Source organism: Antedon mediterranea, chromosome 1 (assembly GCF_964355755.1).
Source record: "Antedon mediterranea chromosome 1, ecAntMedi1.1, whole genome shotgun sequence".
NCBI classification, from domain to species: domain Eukaryota; kingdom Metazoa; phylum Echinodermata; class Crinoidea; order Comatulida; family Antedonidae; genus Antedon; species Antedon mediterranea.
In genome coordinates, this window is record NC_092670.1 from 9,240,100 (window position 1) to 9,259,738 (window position 19,639).

Genomic DNA, 19,639 nt, shown 5'->3' on the forward strand with positions numbered 1-19,639 from the left:
TCAAACGGATATGTAAATGAATGATCTAAATTAGAATATCAAATGAATATGTAAATGAATAAAACTAAATTAGAATATCAAATGGATATGTAAATGAATGAAACTAAATTAGAATATCAAATGGATATGTAAATGAATGAAACTAAATTAGAATATCAAATGTATATGTAAATGAACGAAACTAAATTAGAATATCAAATGGATATGTAAATGAATGAAACTAAATTAGAATATCAAATGAATATGTAAATGAATGAAACTAAATTAGAATATCAAATGGATATGTAAATGAATGAAACTAAATTAGAATATCAAATGAATATGTAAATGAATTTGAATATCACTGAATATGAATATCACTGAATATGTAATGCATGAATAAATAAAACAATTAACTTAACCTACAGAGTAGGACTAAATTAGAACATCAATCAAAATATGCAAATAAATGAATTTAAACTAAATTAAAATATATCAAATGTATATGTATGTAAATGAATGAAACTAAATTAAAATATATCAAATGTATATGTAAATGAATGAAACTAAATTAGAATATCAAATGAATATGTAATGAATGAACGAAACTAAATTAGAATATCAAACGGATATGTAAATGAATGAAACTAAATTAGAAAATCAAATGGATATGTAAATGAATGAAACTAAATTAGAATATCAAATGGATATGTAAATGAACGAAACTAAATTAGAATATATCAAACGGATATGTAAATGAATGATCTAAATTAGAAAATCAAATGGATATGTAAATGAATGAAACTAAATTAGAATATATCAAACGGATATGTAAATGAATGATCTAAATTAGAATATCAAATGGATATGTAAATGAACGAAACTAAATTAGAATATATCAAACGGATATGTAAATGAATGATCAAAATTAGAAAATCAAATGGATATGTAAATGAATGAAACTAAATTAGAATATATCAAACGGATATGTAAATGAATGAAACTAAATTAGAATATCAAATGGATATGTAAATGAACGAAACTAAATTAGAATATCAAATGGATATGTAAATGAATGAAACTAAATTAGAATATCAAATGAATATGTAAATGAATAAAACTAAATTAGAAAATCAAATGGATATGTGAATGAACGAAACTAAATTAGAATATATCAAACGGATATGTAAATGAATGATCTAAATTAGAATATCAAATGAATATGTAAATGAATAAAACTAAATTAGAATATCAAATGAATATGTAAATGAATAAAACTAAATTAGAATATCAAATGAATATGTAAATGAATAAAACTAAATTAGAATATCAAATGTATATGTAAATGAATAAAACTAAATTAGAATATCAAATGAATATGTAATGAATGAACGAAACTAAATTAGAATATCAAACGGATATGTAAATGAATGAAACTAAATTAGAAAATCAAATGGATATGTAAATGAATGAAACTAAATTAGAATATCAAATGGATATGTAAATGAATGAAACTAAATTAGAATATCAAATGAATATGTAAATGAATGAAACTAAATTAGAATATCAAATGGATATGTAAATGAATGAAACTAAATTAGAATATCAAATGAATATGTAAATGAATTTGAATATCACTGAATATGAATATTACTGAATATGTAATGCATGTATAAATAAAACAATTAACTTAACCTACAGAGTAGGACTAAATTAGAACATCAATCAAAATATGCAAATAAATGAATTTAAACTAAATTAAAATATATCAAATGTATATGTATGTAAATGAATGAAACTAAATTAAAATATATCAAATGTATATGTAAATGAATGAAACTAAATTAGAATATCAAATGAATATGTAATGAATGAACGAAACTAAATTAGAATATCAAACGGATATGTAAATGAATGAAACTAAATTAGAAAATCAAATGGATATGTAAATGAATGAAACTAAATTAGAATATCAAATGGATATGTAAATGAACGAAACTAAATTAGAATATATCAAACGGATATGTAAATGAATGATCTAAATTAGAAAATCAAATGGATATGTAAATGAATGAAACTAAATTAGAATATATCAAACGGATATGTAAATGAATGATCTAAATTAGAATATCAAATGGATATGTAAATGAACGAAACTAAATTAGAATATATCAAACGGATATGTAAATGAATGATCAAAATTAGAAAATCAAATGGATATGTAAATGAATGAAACTAAATTAGAATATATCAAACGGATATGTAAATGAATGAAACTAAATTAGAATATCAAATGGATATGTAAATGAACGAAACTAAATTAGAATATCAAATGGATATGTAAATGAATGAAACTAAATTAGAATATCAAATGAATATGTAAATGAATAAAACTAAATTAGAAAATCAAATGGATATGTGAATGAACGAAACTAAATTAGAATATATCAAACGGATATGTAAATGAATGATCTAAATTAGAATATCAAATGAATATGTAAATGAATAAAACTAAATTAGAATATCAAATGAATATGTAAATGAATAAAACTAAATTAGAATATCAAATGAATATGTAAATGAATAAAACTAAATTAGAATATCAAATGTATATGTAAATGAATAAAACTAAATTAGAATATCAAATGAATATGTAATGAATGAACGAAACTAAATTAGAATATCAAACGGATATGTAAATGAATGAAACTAAATTAGAAAATCAAATGGATATGTAAATGAATGAAACTAAATTAGAATATCAAATGGATATGTAAATGAACGAAACTAAATTAGAATATATCAAACGGATATGTAAATGAATGAAACTAAATTAGAATATCAAATGGATATGTAAATGAATGAAACTAAATTAGAATATATCAAACGGATATGTAAATGAATGATCTAAATTAGAAAATCAAATGGATATGTAAATGAATGAAACTAAATTAGAATATATCAAACGGATATGTAAATGAATGATCTAAATTAGAATATCAAATGGATATGTAAATGAACGAAACTAAATTAGAATATATCAAACGGATATGTAAATGAATGATCAAAATTAGAAAATCAAATGGATATGTAAATGAATGAAACTAAATTAGAATATATCAAACGGATATGTAAATGAATGAAACTAAATTAGAATATCAAATGGATATGCAAATGAACGAAACTAAATTAGAATATCAAATGGATATGTAAATGAATGAAACTAAATTAGAATATCAAATGAATATGTAAATGAATAAAACTAAATTAGAAAATCAAATGGATATGTGAATGAACGAAACTAAATTAGAATATATCAAACGGATATGTAAATGAATGATCTAAATTAGAATATCAAATGAATATGTAAATGAATAAAACTAAATTAGAATATCAAATGAATATGTAAATGAATAAAACTAAATTAGAATATCAAATGGATATGTAAATGAATGAAACTAAATTAGAATATCAAATGAATATGTAAATGAATAAAACTAAATTAGAATATCAAACGGATATGTAAATGAATGAAACTAAATTAGAATATCAAATGGAAATGTAAATGAATGAAACTAAATTAGAATATCAAATGAATATGTAAATGAATAAAACTAAATTAGAATATCAAATGGATATGTAAATGAATGAAACTAAATTAGAATATCAAATGAATATGTAAATGAATAAAACTAAATTAGAATATCAAACGGATATGTAAATGAATGAAACTAAATTAGAATATATCAAACGGATATGTAAATGAATGATCTAAATTAGAAAATCAAATGGATATGTAAATGAATGAAACTAAATTAGAATATCAAATGGATATGTAAATGAATGAAACTAAATTAGAATATCAAATGAATATGTAAATGAATAAAACTAAATTAGAATATCAAATGGATATGTAAATGAATGAAACTAAATTAGAATATCAAATGGAAATGTAAATGAATGAAACTAAATTAGAATATATCAAACGGATATGTAAATGAATGAAACTAAATTAGAAAATCAACTGGATATGTAAATGAATGAAACTAAATTAGAATATCAAATGGATATGTAAATGAATGAAACTAAATTAGAATATCAAATGGATATGTAAATGAATGAAACTAAATTAGAATATCAAATGGAAATGTAAATGAATGAAACTAAATTAGAATATCAAATGGAAATGTAAATGAATAAAACTAAATTAGAATATCAAATGAATATGTAAATGAATGAAACTAAATTAGAATATCAAATGGATATGTAAATGAATAAAACTAAATTAGAATATATCAAACGGATATGTAAATGAATGAAACTAAATTAGAATATCACTGAATATGCAATGAATGAATAAATAAAACAATTAACTTAACCTACAGAGTAGGACTAAATTAGAACATCAATCAAAATATGCAAATAAATGAATTTAAACTAAATTAAAATATAAATGAGTATTTAAACAAGTGAATGAGTACAGTAAATCTAATTGAGTTTCAATGAATATTTAAACAAAATATGTATCAATGACTGAACAAAACTAAAATAAAATACAATGAATATTACAAACAATGAATTAATCACTAAATGTATAAATTAAATAGAGGTAAAGTTATGATGTATGCATTTTATCATAAACAAAGGAATATTTAAAATAATAAAAAGTAACAGGAAAACAATGTGAAAATTATATGAATGATTGGATAGATAGAATGTTCCTGTATTGATCATAATTTCGATGAAGATTCAATTATGAAAATCTGAATATGCATTATTCAAATTTCAAACATGTATTTCTTTCAAAAGAATGGATAAGTAGACATGATTAATTAATGAAATGCAGAGTCTTTTATATAAAAATACCATACATAATTAATCAAAGAAACTTATTTTGCAAAATGAAGTTTATCAACAAGTAAATAAAGGAATGAATGATTGATTGAATTCTGTAAAGAAGGGATCAATGCGATTTTGAAGAAATAGTGCACAAATTTAATGAGGGAATTACATCGTAAAGCCTCTATTAACAGAATTGGATCAGCTGTTGTAAATTTTCTGTTCTACAAACATAATTCTCTTCTTCTCCTCATGATATAAACAATTCAACATACAGCTACAGTAAGCCGAACTATGTATTGTTTTTGCCGAGTACCCAGAAGACCTAGATTTCAAGTTGAACTTTTTGAAAATTTTAACCCTTTGACTTAATTGAATAGCCAAAGATAATATAGAGAAGATTGTACAAGAATTATTGTAATAATTGTTTCGTTGGTTGCCGATATGAATTTATTGACAAATTGTCATTTCTTGTGTATGATGTATAACAGAATGAAGTCGGCATGTTTTATTAACTAGGTAAGTTGCAAAGCATGTTTTCCAGTCTTGAATTGCGTTGAATTTACCAGTTTCAACGATTTTACAGGAAAAGATGGTAAAAATAAATGCTAGAAATCTTTAAAATCTGCAATCGTCATCAAATTTTGTGAACAAAATATGTATGTTGTAATATAGTGTGTGTTGAGGTACTGACTTGTAATGAGGACTCTACTCGCTTGACTGCAGTAACACATATATTGTTTAATTCTGATAATTCTTGAATGTTACAACACGACAATGTTTTCACCTTTTTGTACACTTAAGGTCTAACTAAATTATAATAAAAATGCAAAATCAGCATAAACATGTCCTAGGCTAGATTGCAGCATCCAGAGTTATCCCAGCAACAAACAAATAGAACTAAAAAAAGCAAAAACAATCACTTTAAAATGTGTAAATATAGCAGTCTGGCTCGATCATCAGCATCATCATTAATATTTATTCTCAACTTTAAAGATTTGAAAACTCAAAGTAATTTAACGTTGAATGGAAAACGGTTTAAAGCGTCTTCTTAGTCCCCATAATTTATAGATCCACTATTTTTCTTGTTTTAACAACTGTGACATAGAGTTTCTTTGATAATATAGTCAAGTTTTCAAGTGTCTTTCAAATAACACCAGAACATTCAATTGTAGAGGGGATCCGTTTACAGCTGTTGATACCTCCTTTGTATCTTATTGTCATGACATAACCATTATTTTACTGCCACCTGTTTGATAATAGTTATAGATTATGTTCAATGTTGCAGTCAACTTTGTAGCCTTAGATGAGAGCTAATTTCCTTTTTTTCTGTTGGCCATTATGAAGTTTATTACAAGTCAGAAATAAGGCAGTGATTGTTTTAGAGAGTAGTCTCCACTGTAGATAATGAAAAGGTTTATGGGTTCTGTAGATAGGCAGAAGAGCATACCAAATGTATGTATGTACTGTAAGTACTTGCCATTTGATTGGTTAATTTCATATCACATGCCATTCTTTATTAGTTCTAATGCACAACAAAAAAGGTAATATTAAATAGTTCATATTTCATGTTAACGTTTTGTAAACATTTTTTTCAATGCAAGGCTGGCGACTGTTGCCAACCTGTCGTGTGTATATTCTGTTCTTATCATACTTCTCAGTGTGGTATGGAGGGTCATGTGATCATTGACCTGTAAGTTAATCATTCATGGAAACCAAAACTTTACACCAATGAACTACATTAAGAAACATGGCTGTTATTAAGTCTAATGTTATCTTTCATGAGCATAGAATCACAGTTAGTTAATCACTGTTAGCTAGAACAACATTTAGCCATGAGGCAGTCATTTCCGTCTATTCATTGTGGCAATATTTCCTGCATTAGTGTTGGAAGAAATTGATAATAAATTGGGCTAATTAGAAAGTAACTTTGAAAGTATGATTTAAATTTGCAGCATCGTGTAAGATTTTATTTTCATTAATTTCTCTAATGAAGAAGAATTTCTATAAATAGTAATTTTAGTTCTTCTCCAAGCTTAATATACCAAATGTCAATCAGTGTAGAGTCTTTTCTGTCATTTGATTTTTATACGGATGCAAGCCTGGATTATATTTAGACAGTTTGCAATATATTCTAATTTGATAATGCTGATTTTTGAAGTATGTTTTTATGTGTTTATTTGGAAAGCATGGATTTGTTGTATATACACACAAGGATTACTAAGTATTTTTATGGAAGTTGAATGGTCGGATGGTTAAATTCATACGAGAAAAAAAAATGAAGTTTATCGTGTGTCAACAAATATCGTTTTAGTGATTTCAAAGTAGTAGACCCTCTATAAAGAGGAGTGTCCCTTGAGTAGAGATTGAATGTATCTTTTAAACCTACAGTATTACAGATTATTTGTTAATTCATAGCAAATGTCTCCTGAATAGGGTTGTCCTAAAAAGAGAGTTAATTCTACAGTACTACAGTTAAAGTTAAGAAATACAATATAGAAAATAATTGTTTTAGGCAAACTTATGGTAATACATGAATGCAAATTATGATGAATAAATGAACAGCTAAATGATTCCAACCAGGAGGAAACCTTGTCTCACTGGGATCCATACTTAACTTGAGACATACAACTTTATGTACCCTACAGTGATCTCAATAGTGAAGTTTTTTTATATTTTTTCTTTCTTATGATCTACATGTGTGGCTTGGTAGAATAACTGGAAAACATTTCATTTCCATATTTCAGAGTGAAGAACAAGAAAGTAACATTCACTGTCAATTCAAAGTACAACAACTCTGCATCAGACATTGCATCTAAAGCAGGTAAGATTTCATAACTTTCTGATGGATGTCATTTTTAAAAATTCAGATGTTAACCTGATTCCCCGGAGCTTATGGGGGCCCCTTGGTTTAGCCAGTGAGTGCTCATAGCTGTTACTCCACCAGAGGAAAAAAGACATTAAATAATGTCGAAAATGTCTAAAAACGCTATTTGGAAGGCCACTTTGTGTTCCTAAACCAGGAGCTTCAGGCCTCTGCATTATGCCACTGATGCTACTAAGTGTTCTTTGTGTTTCATTTCCATGTTCTTCTGATCTTGTTTCTTCTCATTGAGAGCGATTGAAGAAGGGCAGTTGTGAACCATATTACTGTTACTCTGTGCCATTTTATCTTTATTTAATTCTTCTCATCGTGTTACTAATTCTTACTGGATGTCATTGGAGAGAAGGGCAGTTGTGAAAAAACTACTGAACCGAGTTTCCATATCTTCTTTCTTTTATTCCCATATTCTTCTTTCTTTCATTTCCATATTCTTCTTTCTTTCATTCTCATATTCTTCTTTCTTTCATTCTCATATTCTTTCTTTCATTCCCATATTCTTCCTTCTTTCATTCCCATATTCTTCCTTTTTTCATTCCCATATTCTTCCTTCTTTCATTCCCATATTCTTCCTTCTTTCATTCCCATATTCTTCCTTCTTTCATTCCCATATTCTTCCTTCTTTCATTCACATATTATTCTTTATTTCATTCCCACATTCTTCTGATCTTGTTTCTTCTTATTAGCATCCATTGGAGAAAGGCAGTTTTAAACCATTAGTACTAAAACTGAGTTCCTCTTCCCTTCTTTTATTCCCATATTCCTCCCATGGGTGCTATTGCAGAAGGCAGACGTCAACAAAATTAGTTTTACTGATCTTGTTTACTTCTTGCTGGACAGTGAGCCAACTTTCCTAGTATAATTTTAAGTACCTATGGAGTTACTTAACTCTGTTCTGAATATTTTATATATTTTTATTTGTATGTTTTATCGAGGGCCCTATATGATCAGTTTCTTCACTGGAACTGAATAGGCCACCCTCATTGGTAATAAATAAATAAACAACATTGCTTATTATTTCATTTTTATCATTTAGAAATGCATTTAGCAATCACTACAGTTTTTCACTTAAGCACTTCTTAACTATCTTGACTTAATTGAAAATATTGATAAATGCCAACCTTTGCAGCTAAATCGGCCCTAGGACAAATAACTGAAAAGACTGCAAGAAATGTTTTGACTTAAGCAAAAAGATTAATAAATGCCAGGCATTATGCATACCAAGTAATTATGAAAAACCCTATCTTTCTGTTTAGCATTCTTATGGACATTTTACTTGTATTCTAAATATGTCATTGAGTTTGTGTTGTGATTTAACGATTGAATAACCATTTGTATTTACAATCAAGACAATGACGAATTCTAATCATGTCGATAGTGTAAGCAGAGTTCTGTATTGACAGCAAATCTTCATTATTTAATCGCGAATGCCCGACAGATTGTACGTGTCATCTGCGTATAGGAAACCGTATTGATTATTGCACTTGACGCAGCCTTTATTGTTTGTATTACTAAGACTGTTGAGCTTTGTATATTCTACACACTCCTTCATCATAAGGCGACGTGGCTTAATCAATGGCTATAAAGTAATGTTGTATTTTATATACTTACTTGGCGGTATTAAAAAAAATGTCATTGCATAGGTCATTCTTGAGGTAAAAGATTAAAGATACACATCTGTCAAACTGAAAAAAATCTATGGTAATTTTATTTTTCACGTGTGATGTAATGTAAATTAAATCTTATCTTTAGAATCCTATTGAAATTTTAGATGTTTGTCACCATCTTGTATATGGCTCTAAATTCAATATAATTAACATCGTTAAACTATCTCATGTCACGCCTTGCTCATTACTGTCTCTCCGTAGGCTCTCAAGAATTATAATTAGCGTTCTGTAAACAGATGTGAGCTGCCATGCCAGAAAAGACAGTATATGTTGTGTTCATGATACTATGTGCATTTATCTTCTAAGCTCTAATTCACCAGTAATAGCATGTGTCCTCTTAAAATTGAATAAATTCATCCAAAGACTTAGTTTGAATGATATTTTTCTTATTATGTGAGGAAAAGTGAAATAACATTGACACTATAGTCACCCGTTTCATTCGCTGCTAACATTCTTGAGAAAGTGTGTTCACAACGCATGAACCATTAGGCGAGTTTAAATTTAAAAATGTTTCCTCTGAAGTTATTTTTTTCCTTAAAACTTCTCCCAATCCCGGCTGCTCTGGACACATTCTATTTTCAGTCTCGTAATTTGGTGAAACAGTTACAGTACAATAAATACATGATATTGCTATAGATATATAAAATACTCTCATTGAAATTGAAGAGATGATGCTGTAGTTATGGCAAATAGAAAATAATAAGAGTATGACCAGCTTTAAGCCACACGTGAGTTCAATTGGCTTTCCTTACCCTGTACAGGATCGTACGAAGTAGGCCACCAGTATTTTTCTGCATTATTTCCCCTAATAATAAAATGCCTACTGCCCTCTATCATTATATTTCTGTCATATGATATTCTACATCACCTTTTAATGGTTGTCATAAAAACCATAAACAATTATTTAAAATACCATTATCAATATTTTACCTTTGATAAAATCTTTTATTTGATAATTTATAATAAATTTTAATTTATTTTATCCATCCTGTAATTGGCAAGTTTGTGCTCGCTGTTAGATGCGTATGAAATAAAAAAATAATATTTTTTACCTTTGATAATCCTTAGTTTGATAATTTCACAAGTTTAAAACACCTTGCATAATCTGCCTTCTTAATGTATAATCTGTTGACTTGTCATCCGGTCATGGCTTTCCCAGAATCCAAGTTATCCCCTGTGTATCATTGGTTTTCACATCATCATTGCAGAGGATGCAGTGGTCAAAATCACTTGACATTCTTGCGTAGGAGAGAAACAAACTACCCTACCTGACTGTAAATTTAAATATTATCTGATTCTCGTTGAGAGTTCTTTGTGCTGATTGACTTAATTCGATATTTCACAAAATGTAAAGTCATCAGGATAAGTCATTAATTCCACATTATATAAGAGGCCGACTTCTAAAAAGGGTTCAAACCATTGAAATCATAAAATGAGAACATTAATAATACAATTAATATTAAAAGATAAATTAACAAACCAGACAGACAGGGGTAATTGCTATTAAAATTATTACACATTATACATCAATTGATTAAAGAAAAAGTTTAAACAAAATAGCTTCCAATCTCTGTTATTGTTAATCTTAGAAATAACTTTCTAAGAATGAATGATCTATATTATAATGCTTTAGTACTGAAGTCATTTGCAATCTCATGCCATTCACACTAAGGACATTTCATTTAATAAATGTGTTTTTATACAAGAATATAAGACGACACAGGTCGCAAAGATATCTGACTTTATGAAAATCCACTGTATATAAAATCCATAATATATTAATATACCTTATTTTCTAATAATGATTTAACCTTACCACAAGGTATACACAAATTACATTACTCCACCAAACATTATATTTGTTAGGAATTTATTAAAATATAGAATTTTTATTGTAGTATTAGTGACAGTACATTTGTAATCTTTGTCCCAACTCCTCTCTTTAGTTTTACATCATTGGTTACTCTGGGCTTTTCATCACCTAAACCTGCCACTGTTCAAACCAAATGCTATTGTTGCCTCTTTTACCTAATAGGTATATGCTTTCTCAATTTTCCTTGTTTGTCAAAAAGCCGGTTTCAACTGAATAAGTCACCATTTTAGCAGCGGGAGATTTGTGTTGGTGGGGAGATGGTGTTGATTGCAAATATTTATATTTTATGATAAATGGAAACTTTCCACCCAGATTTACCCTTTAAATATAATCCATCCATTTTACCAGCTGCAGGCCACTTTATAGCAAATACTAATTGCCAGATAGTAGGTTAAATAAAGTTAAACATACTAAAACAGTGTAATATTTTGTCTATTTTTCAAGCTAGTTTTATAGCTTGCTATTTGTTATAGAATAAATTTAACTGTCACTGAGATGCCTGTGGTCTTTTTACAGCACTGAGTAATTAGTGAAAGGGTTGTAGATTTTTGGATAAAAAATTTATTTTTTATGGAGGAGGAGTGACTTCTTGGATGTTCGAACTCTATCAACATTCAATTTCTAACGAGCGTGTCATGATGATGTCATACAGTTGGTCATTTATATTTATTTACACTTGCCAGATGAGAGGTAAATTAATGCCTAAAAGTTAAAGTGCGTCAAGGAAATGTTGCAAGGTGAATCATTTATTTATAAAAATGGAGGAAATTAAATTAAACTATTTACAACTTTTATAGGGACCTCTCTTTATCAAAGTAAAATTGTGAAAGAGTGTAAAAAAACAAGTTGTTTTGAATGTTTTATGAATCCGTTTTTAGTTTCCTTTGAAAAAAGCAAGAGAAGCCAATCTTAAATAAACTATTAATATTCATATTCTGTATTTGAAATTCAGTAAAACAGTTGATATATTGATATAAAGATGTCAAGAAAGAAACTAAGTGATTAATCAATGCAATCATTGCTCACATTTGCAAGGTTTTTCCATTATTCATGAAATCAAACCAGGTAAATTATGACATAAAATCACAAGATAAACATTCATTGATTAATTCAAATTCATTTAGTTTGATTTCTTAATGGTTTATCAATCAAATAATTAAGTGTAATCAATCAGTAATATTATATTCAATGAATTACATTTGGTTTCAGTGATTTTTAGTAAATTGAATTGATGGTATCGTTTTTAAAATTCGATCATACATAACCAGTCATTAGTCAGTTTTATTAGGTACAGTAATCTATAATTTGGTTAGTCAGAATCAGTCAAACTATTATATTTTGATTTGTGAGACTACAAATATCCTTCAATTCGAGAAGATTGTCGTTTGATCGTTCAGACTATAGTTCGATCAAATCGACTATCTTTCAATAAATAGTCGGACTATCTTTTAATTTATTATTCAGACTATCTTTTGATGTAGTTAAACTATCTTTTGATTTAGTTAAACTATCTTTTGATTTAGTTAAACTATCTTTTGATTTAGTTAAACTATCTTTTGATTAGTAAGATTATCTTTTGATTTATTCAGACTATTTTTTGATTCGTGAGACTGTCTTTTGATTCGTCAGACTATCTTTTGATTAGTCAGACTGTCTTTTGATTTGTATCAGACTATCATTCACGTTACTCAGACTATCATTTGATTTACTCACACTATCTTTTGATTCGTCAGACTATCTTTTACGTTAGTCAGACTATCATTTGATTTAGTCAGATTATCTGTTGATTTAGTCAGACTATCTTTTGAAATAGTCAGACTATCTTTTGATTTGTCAGACTATCTTTTACGTTAGTCAGACTATCATTTGATTTAGTCAGACTATCTGTAGATTTAGTCAGACTATCTGTTGATTTAGTCAGACTATCTTTTGATTAGTCAGACTATCTTTTGATTAGTCAGACTATCATTTGATTTACTCACACTATCTTTTGATTCATCAGACTATCTTTTGATATAGTCAGACTATCTTTTGATTAGTCAGACTATCTGTTGATTTAGTCAGACTATCTTTTGATTAGTCAGACTATCTTTTGATTAGTCAGACTATCTTTTGATTAGTCGGACTATCTATTGATTAGTCAGACTATCTATTGATTAGTCAGACTATCTATTGATTCGTCAGACTATCTTTTACGTTAGTCAGACTATCTTTTTATTTAGTCACACTATCTGTTGATTTAGTCACACTATTTTTTGATTAGTCAGATTATCTATTGATTAGGCAGGCTATCTTTTGATTTAGTCATACTATCTTTTGATTAATAGTCACACTATCTTTTGATTAGACTGTCTTTTGATATAGTCAGATCATACAGTTAGACATTTATTATAGTTGACTGTCATTTGGTCAGTTTACAGTTCAACTATCATTCAATCAGAGCAGTTAGTGTTTCCAATATAGGTGGAATAGTCAGTGATCAGTCAGTTTACAGTTCAACTATCATTCAATCAGTCGAGCAGTTAATGATTCCAATATAGGTGGAATAGTCGGATGATCAGTCAGTTTACAGTTCAACTATCATTCAATCAGAGCAGTTAGTGTTTCCAATATAGGTGGAATAGTCGGATGATCAGTCAGTTTACAGTTCAACTATCATTCAATCAGAGCAGTTAGTGTTTCCAATATAGGTGGAATAGTCGGATGATCTGTTAGTTTACAGTTCAACTATCATTCAATCAGAGCAGTTAGTGTTTCCAATATAGGTGGAATAGTCGGATGATCAGTCAGTTTACAGTTCAACTATCATTCAATCAGAGCAGTTAGTGTTTCCAATATAGGTGGAATAGTCAGTGATCTGTTAGTTTACAGTTCAACTATCATTCAATCAGAGCAGTTAGTGTTTCCAATATAGGTGGAATAGTCGGATGATCTGTTAGTTTACAGTTCAACTATCATTCAATCAGAGCAGTTAGTGTTTCCAATATAGGTGGAATAGTCGGATGATCCTTTTAGTTTACAGTTCAACTATCATTCAATCAGAGCAGTTAGTGTTTCCAATATAGGTGGAATAGTCGGATGATCTGTTAGTTTACAGTTCAACTATCATTCAATCAGAGCAGTTAGTGTTTCCAATATAGGTGGAATAGTCAGTGATCTGTTAGTTTACAGTTCAACTATCATTCAATCAGAGCTGTTAGTGTTTCCAATATAGGTGGAATAGTTGGATGATCTGTTAGTTTACAGTTCAACTATCATTCAATCAGAGCAGTTTAGTGTTTCCAATATAGGTGGAAGAGTCGGATGATCTGTTAGTTTACAGTTCAACTATCATTCAATCAGAGCAGTTAGTGTTTCCAATATAGGTGGAATAGTCGGATGATCTGTTAGTTTACAGTTCAACTATCATTCAATCAGAGCAGTTAGTGTTTCCAATATAGGTGGAATAGTCAGATGATCTGTTAGTTTACAGTTCAACTATCATTCAATCAGAGCAGTTAGTGTTTCCAATATAGGTGGAATAGTCAGATGATCTGTTAGTTTACAGTTCAACTATCATTCAATCAGAGCAGTTAGTGTTTCCAATATAGGTGGAATAGTCGGATGATCTGTTAGTTTACAGTTCAACTATCATTCAATCAGAGCAGTTAGTGTTTCCAATATAGGTGGAATAGTCAGTGATCTGTTAGTTTACAGTTCAACTATCATTCAATCAGAGCAGTTAGTGTTTCCAATATAGGTGGAATAGTTGGATGATCTGTTAGTTTACAGTTCAACTATCATTCAATCAGAGCAGTTAGTGTTTCCAATATAGGTGGAATAGTCGGATGATCTGTTAGTTTACAGTTCAACTATCATTCAATCAGAGCAGTTAGTGTTTCCAATATAGGTGGAATAGTCAGTGATCTGTTAGTTTACAGTTCAACTATCATTAAATCAGAGCAGTTAGTGTTTCCAATATAGGTGGAATAGTTGGATGATCTGTTAGTTTACAGTTCAACTATCATTCAATCAGAGCAGTTAGTGTTTCCAATATAGGTGGAATAGTCGGATGATCTGTTAGTTTACAGTTCAACTATCATTCAATCAGAGCAGTTAGTGTTTCCAATATAGGTGGAATAGTCAGATGATCTGTTAGTTATGTACATGACATGTAAAATATTAGAAAATTGGATGTAATTTTTTTTTCTTAGCTGCATAATTTAATTAAAAAATATAAAGCATTTGTCTAAATGTGTTTTTTCTGTTTATGTGCTTAGTAACAGATAGTTTGAGATTTTAATATGTTTATTAAAGCTTTTGAACATCAGTTTGTGATGTATTTTAGATGGGTTTAGAGGATGTCGATACATTTTTTTTTTCCTTTTTTATTATTTTTTAGGCACATAGCCAACAATTTTCATTTAATGTTTCATTAATATCCTGTATACAGTGTTCACACAACAAATTTATCTTATAAGTTTCTTTTATTCATGCTTAAGAAAATATAGTAAAAAGCATAAAAATATCAATATAAAAAAGAAGAAAAGAAAGCTCAACTTAAATTTCTTTTAGAAAATATCAAGAAAATCATATAAAAGTTAATTAATATCAAACTACATAAGATGAATACAAATTGAAATAGTTAAGATTAAAGATTGAAAGTTGATTATACAAGATGTTCTACAGGTTTTAGAACAAGCCTTTTTGTCACTAGAAGACATGAACGGATTTGAACCAAGGACCATATGAGACAAGTGTTCCTATTGATTGCATCTCACTTTGCTTTAGTACTGTACAGTACATCATACATTTACTTATATTTATTATATGAGAGGCTGTGAATCCAAAAGTGACTATTATTAAACAAACAATTCCGTTTGTAGTGTTATATATTTCTAATCAATTAACGTTTTCTAGAAAATCTGAGATAGCAGGGGACGTATTTAAGACAGTTATTTCCACAATGGTTTTTGCATTGCGTACGCCTATCTCAGAATTGAACATAATTTATATACATACTATATTTTCCACTGGACTGTTTTGTAATAGATAATGATGATAGAAAATGTAGAGGTCTACTATTGGTCTGAGCAGGTGATGCTGCTAGATTATCACATAATAATGTTGTCAATTAGAGGATGTCATTAATCTTCACAATCAAAAGCTTAACATCATGGGACCAATACATGATCACGAAAATGTATTATGTGCCACTGGTAGATGTATTTGCATTGGGTACATCATTAAATAAAGGACAATATGATTGTCACCAGACAAGTTGTCATGGGACACATTATAGATTAATGTATTGGCGATGTATCGTTACTTTATAGTTGGGTCATGTCCTTAGCATGGTGCATGAAAGAATACAAACTATTATATGATGAAATATATCATGGGTGATTTTGTGTATCATGGAAGATTAGAGCATCGTGGGAGATTATTGCACCATAAGAGATTAGTGTTTATCATTGGATTAGCCAATTATTTATCACAAAAAAGTGCATGTCAATAGATGTTGGGAAAAAATGTGTTTGTCATCTTGGTTTAAAGTTGATATATTGTATAAGATTTTCAAGAGCATATAAGTAGAGGACTTGCATAGTTCATCTCTATGCCAATTATTCATTGTGAGACGAAGAAGATAGTATATGACATCGTAAAACAGTTTATTGGGACAATAAAAGACCTTTACATACAGTCATTTTTTACATGCTTCTGTTATACAAATTAATTAGTACAATGCTATGAAAATTTCATTACCGTATTTGACCTATCAAGTATCAACAATGTGTAAGTATAATAATAATAAGTAAGGATCAGCTACAATATAATCTATAGTTTGAAACCTAATATTAATATTAAAGTTAGACAGCTCTCTGAAAGAACAGATCTTTAACCAAGACTTAAGACTTATACTAGCTAATATTTTCCAATCAAACTTTCCAATAGACATTATAGTTATAAAGGTCAGTATGACTTCCATCTATAGGTCACATTATATAACATCATGACATAGTTATAAAGAACCCTATTAATTGTTTTACGTGAAGCATAGTCTCTAATTTTTTTTTTTTTAATGGTTATTAGAACCAAAAAGTACTTGATTGCTGTGTAAAGATAGACCTTTTCAGAAAATTGAAGATTCAGCAGAAATATTTACTTTGCAAGTACAGAAAGACAAACAGTAAAAATCTGAATTAAAACTTGATAAAATAATAATAATACACTTTGATTGGCAAGTTCTAGTTCATTTCAGCTGGAATATATTATTAAAATATCAAATTTGCAATGACAATACCTTGGTTTATCCAGATCTGTGTCACGTAACATCGCCCACTCAAAAATCTCAAGTATTAATTCATCAGAATAATATATTTTTGTGAAATTAAGATGAAATTGAAATAGCAACTATGGTATCTAACATTTATCCCTTTAGTCTTCAAGCCATCTTGCAAATGCAGCGTTGTTCCAATTCTTCTAATTTTTGCTGATGTCATATTGTTGTTTTTTGTGGAAAGTCTTTGTCTAATGTTCTAGTTTTCTTCTCTAATATATAATGTCACCCTTCAGCTTTTGTGTGGATTTCCATTATCATTCCATTGCGACATTTGAATTTGTACTTTTCCAATATTTGTAAATTGTACCCTTCATCTTCTGTGTACAATATGTTTGATTCTCCTGTATGTTACTTCTTTTATCTAGTAACAATCAAGCCTTCTTATTTCATGAGTTTAAAATCTTTAATGTTAAGAATAATTAATCAAATACTATCTAAGAGTTACATGTAAAAACTTTCGTAATGAAATACTAAATTAAATCTGGTACTGTAATTGTATTTTAATTGAATGTATAAAAACAATTTTATACAATACGTGATAATTTTCTTTAAATTATGTTTAGAAAACTGTAAAATTGATTTATACATTCTTTGTCTTAATACGGATAAACTGCAACTTTTTTTTTATAAATTATACATAATGATATATAATACTACAAAAACACATTAAAGGCATCAAGATTCAATCTCAAAGCTATTTGAAAATGTACTTCTTATTAATACAAATGATAAGTAAGTAAATTTAAACCTTCGGGAACCAATCTTGAAGATGTTTTCTTATGCCGCCCAAGATACTTAATGTACGCATAATTATCTACTTTAATCTTAATCAACTTCCTGTTGACAGAACATACGTACCATTGTCTGTATTGTGCAGTAATTATTTCAAATAATGGTATGTCAAAATAAACTGCTATAACCAGGTATAAATGAATATTATTTTAAATTTTCTTTGTGGTAATTATTGAATTCTAACTGCCTTTAACTACAACCTTATGCGTTTGGTGTTCGCCGTTTAATGGATTTTGTCGGAGCATTTAAAAGACGTTGACACTAACTTTTCAAAAGGTTATTCACGTGTGCGAGACATTAAAATGCAAAGTAAAAAAGAAGTAGATGATTTATTTGTAAACAGTTGTAATAGTTCAAAAGTATCAAACTTTTTTTTAAGACATCTTGAAAATCATAAAATCTTAATTATCAATTTCAATATTTTTTGGTTGATAATTTCGATATTTTTTTTTGATGAACTTTTGAATATTCACACCATCCTAAGGCCATTCAATGACATTTTTCTTGTTAAACATCATCATCTCATCTCTAAAATATAGAAAATCATTTATTAAATATGTAATGACTACTGAAAATATACAAAAAAAGTGTCACTACTATTAATGTTTTTATGTACACAGATTATTGATCTATCAATATAGTCTACTAAAGTACATTTTTTATGGCAGCTGTTTACCGATTTCTTTCTGCCATAATGTAAGATATTAAATAACAAATAACTTAAAAATTATATTATAATAAGTTAAGACAATTTTTGTAAAAGTTTAATGACCTTAAAATTGTGATGTTCATTATACAGTACATATTCCATTGCGTGGGCATTCATAGTGAATGGTCAAACATTGTCTCACAAACATGACTGGTGACAAGGTTATTAACCTTATGAAATGTAATATTATTGACAAAAAGCTATTTATTCAAAACCACATATCTCTGCAAAACAACAAAAATCTAAAAGTGAATCTTTGTAATGAATTGGAAAAATACCACAAATAAATAATAAATAAATACAATTTTATTTATAAAACAAGAGCTATTTTCAACCTCCCTCCAGGAGTAAAAAGAGAAAGGGAATCAAGAATCATGATAATGATCCGTTGTGCAAGTCAATGTAAAACATTAAAACGGTACACCATAATATCACTACTATGCTTTCTATTCTATTCTTTCTTTTGCCAATAAAATGACATTTAAATCTGCCACCAAATAGCAAAACATTTTAAAGTGGTACTTGTTAGATCTTCTGGAACACTCCACTTGGAGTCTAGCAAAGAGGCCTTGAGGGG

The 19,639-nt window shown here is 28.3% G+C and overlaps 1 protein-coding gene across 1 annotated transcript in view; it reads left to right on the forward strand.

Moving 5' to 3' along the window:
• The window catches only part of LOC140041033 (receptor-type tyrosine-protein phosphatase N2-like), a 117,191-nt gene that overhangs the window by 36,654 nt on the left and 60,898 nt on the right, over positions 1–19,639 (forward strand). Inside the window, exon 10 of the mRNA XM_072087398.1 lies at positions 7,566–7,642. Coding sequence (XP_071943499.1) covers positions 7,566–7,642 — 77 coding nt within the window. The remainder of the gene's footprint in view (positions 1–7,565; positions 7,643–19,639) is intronic.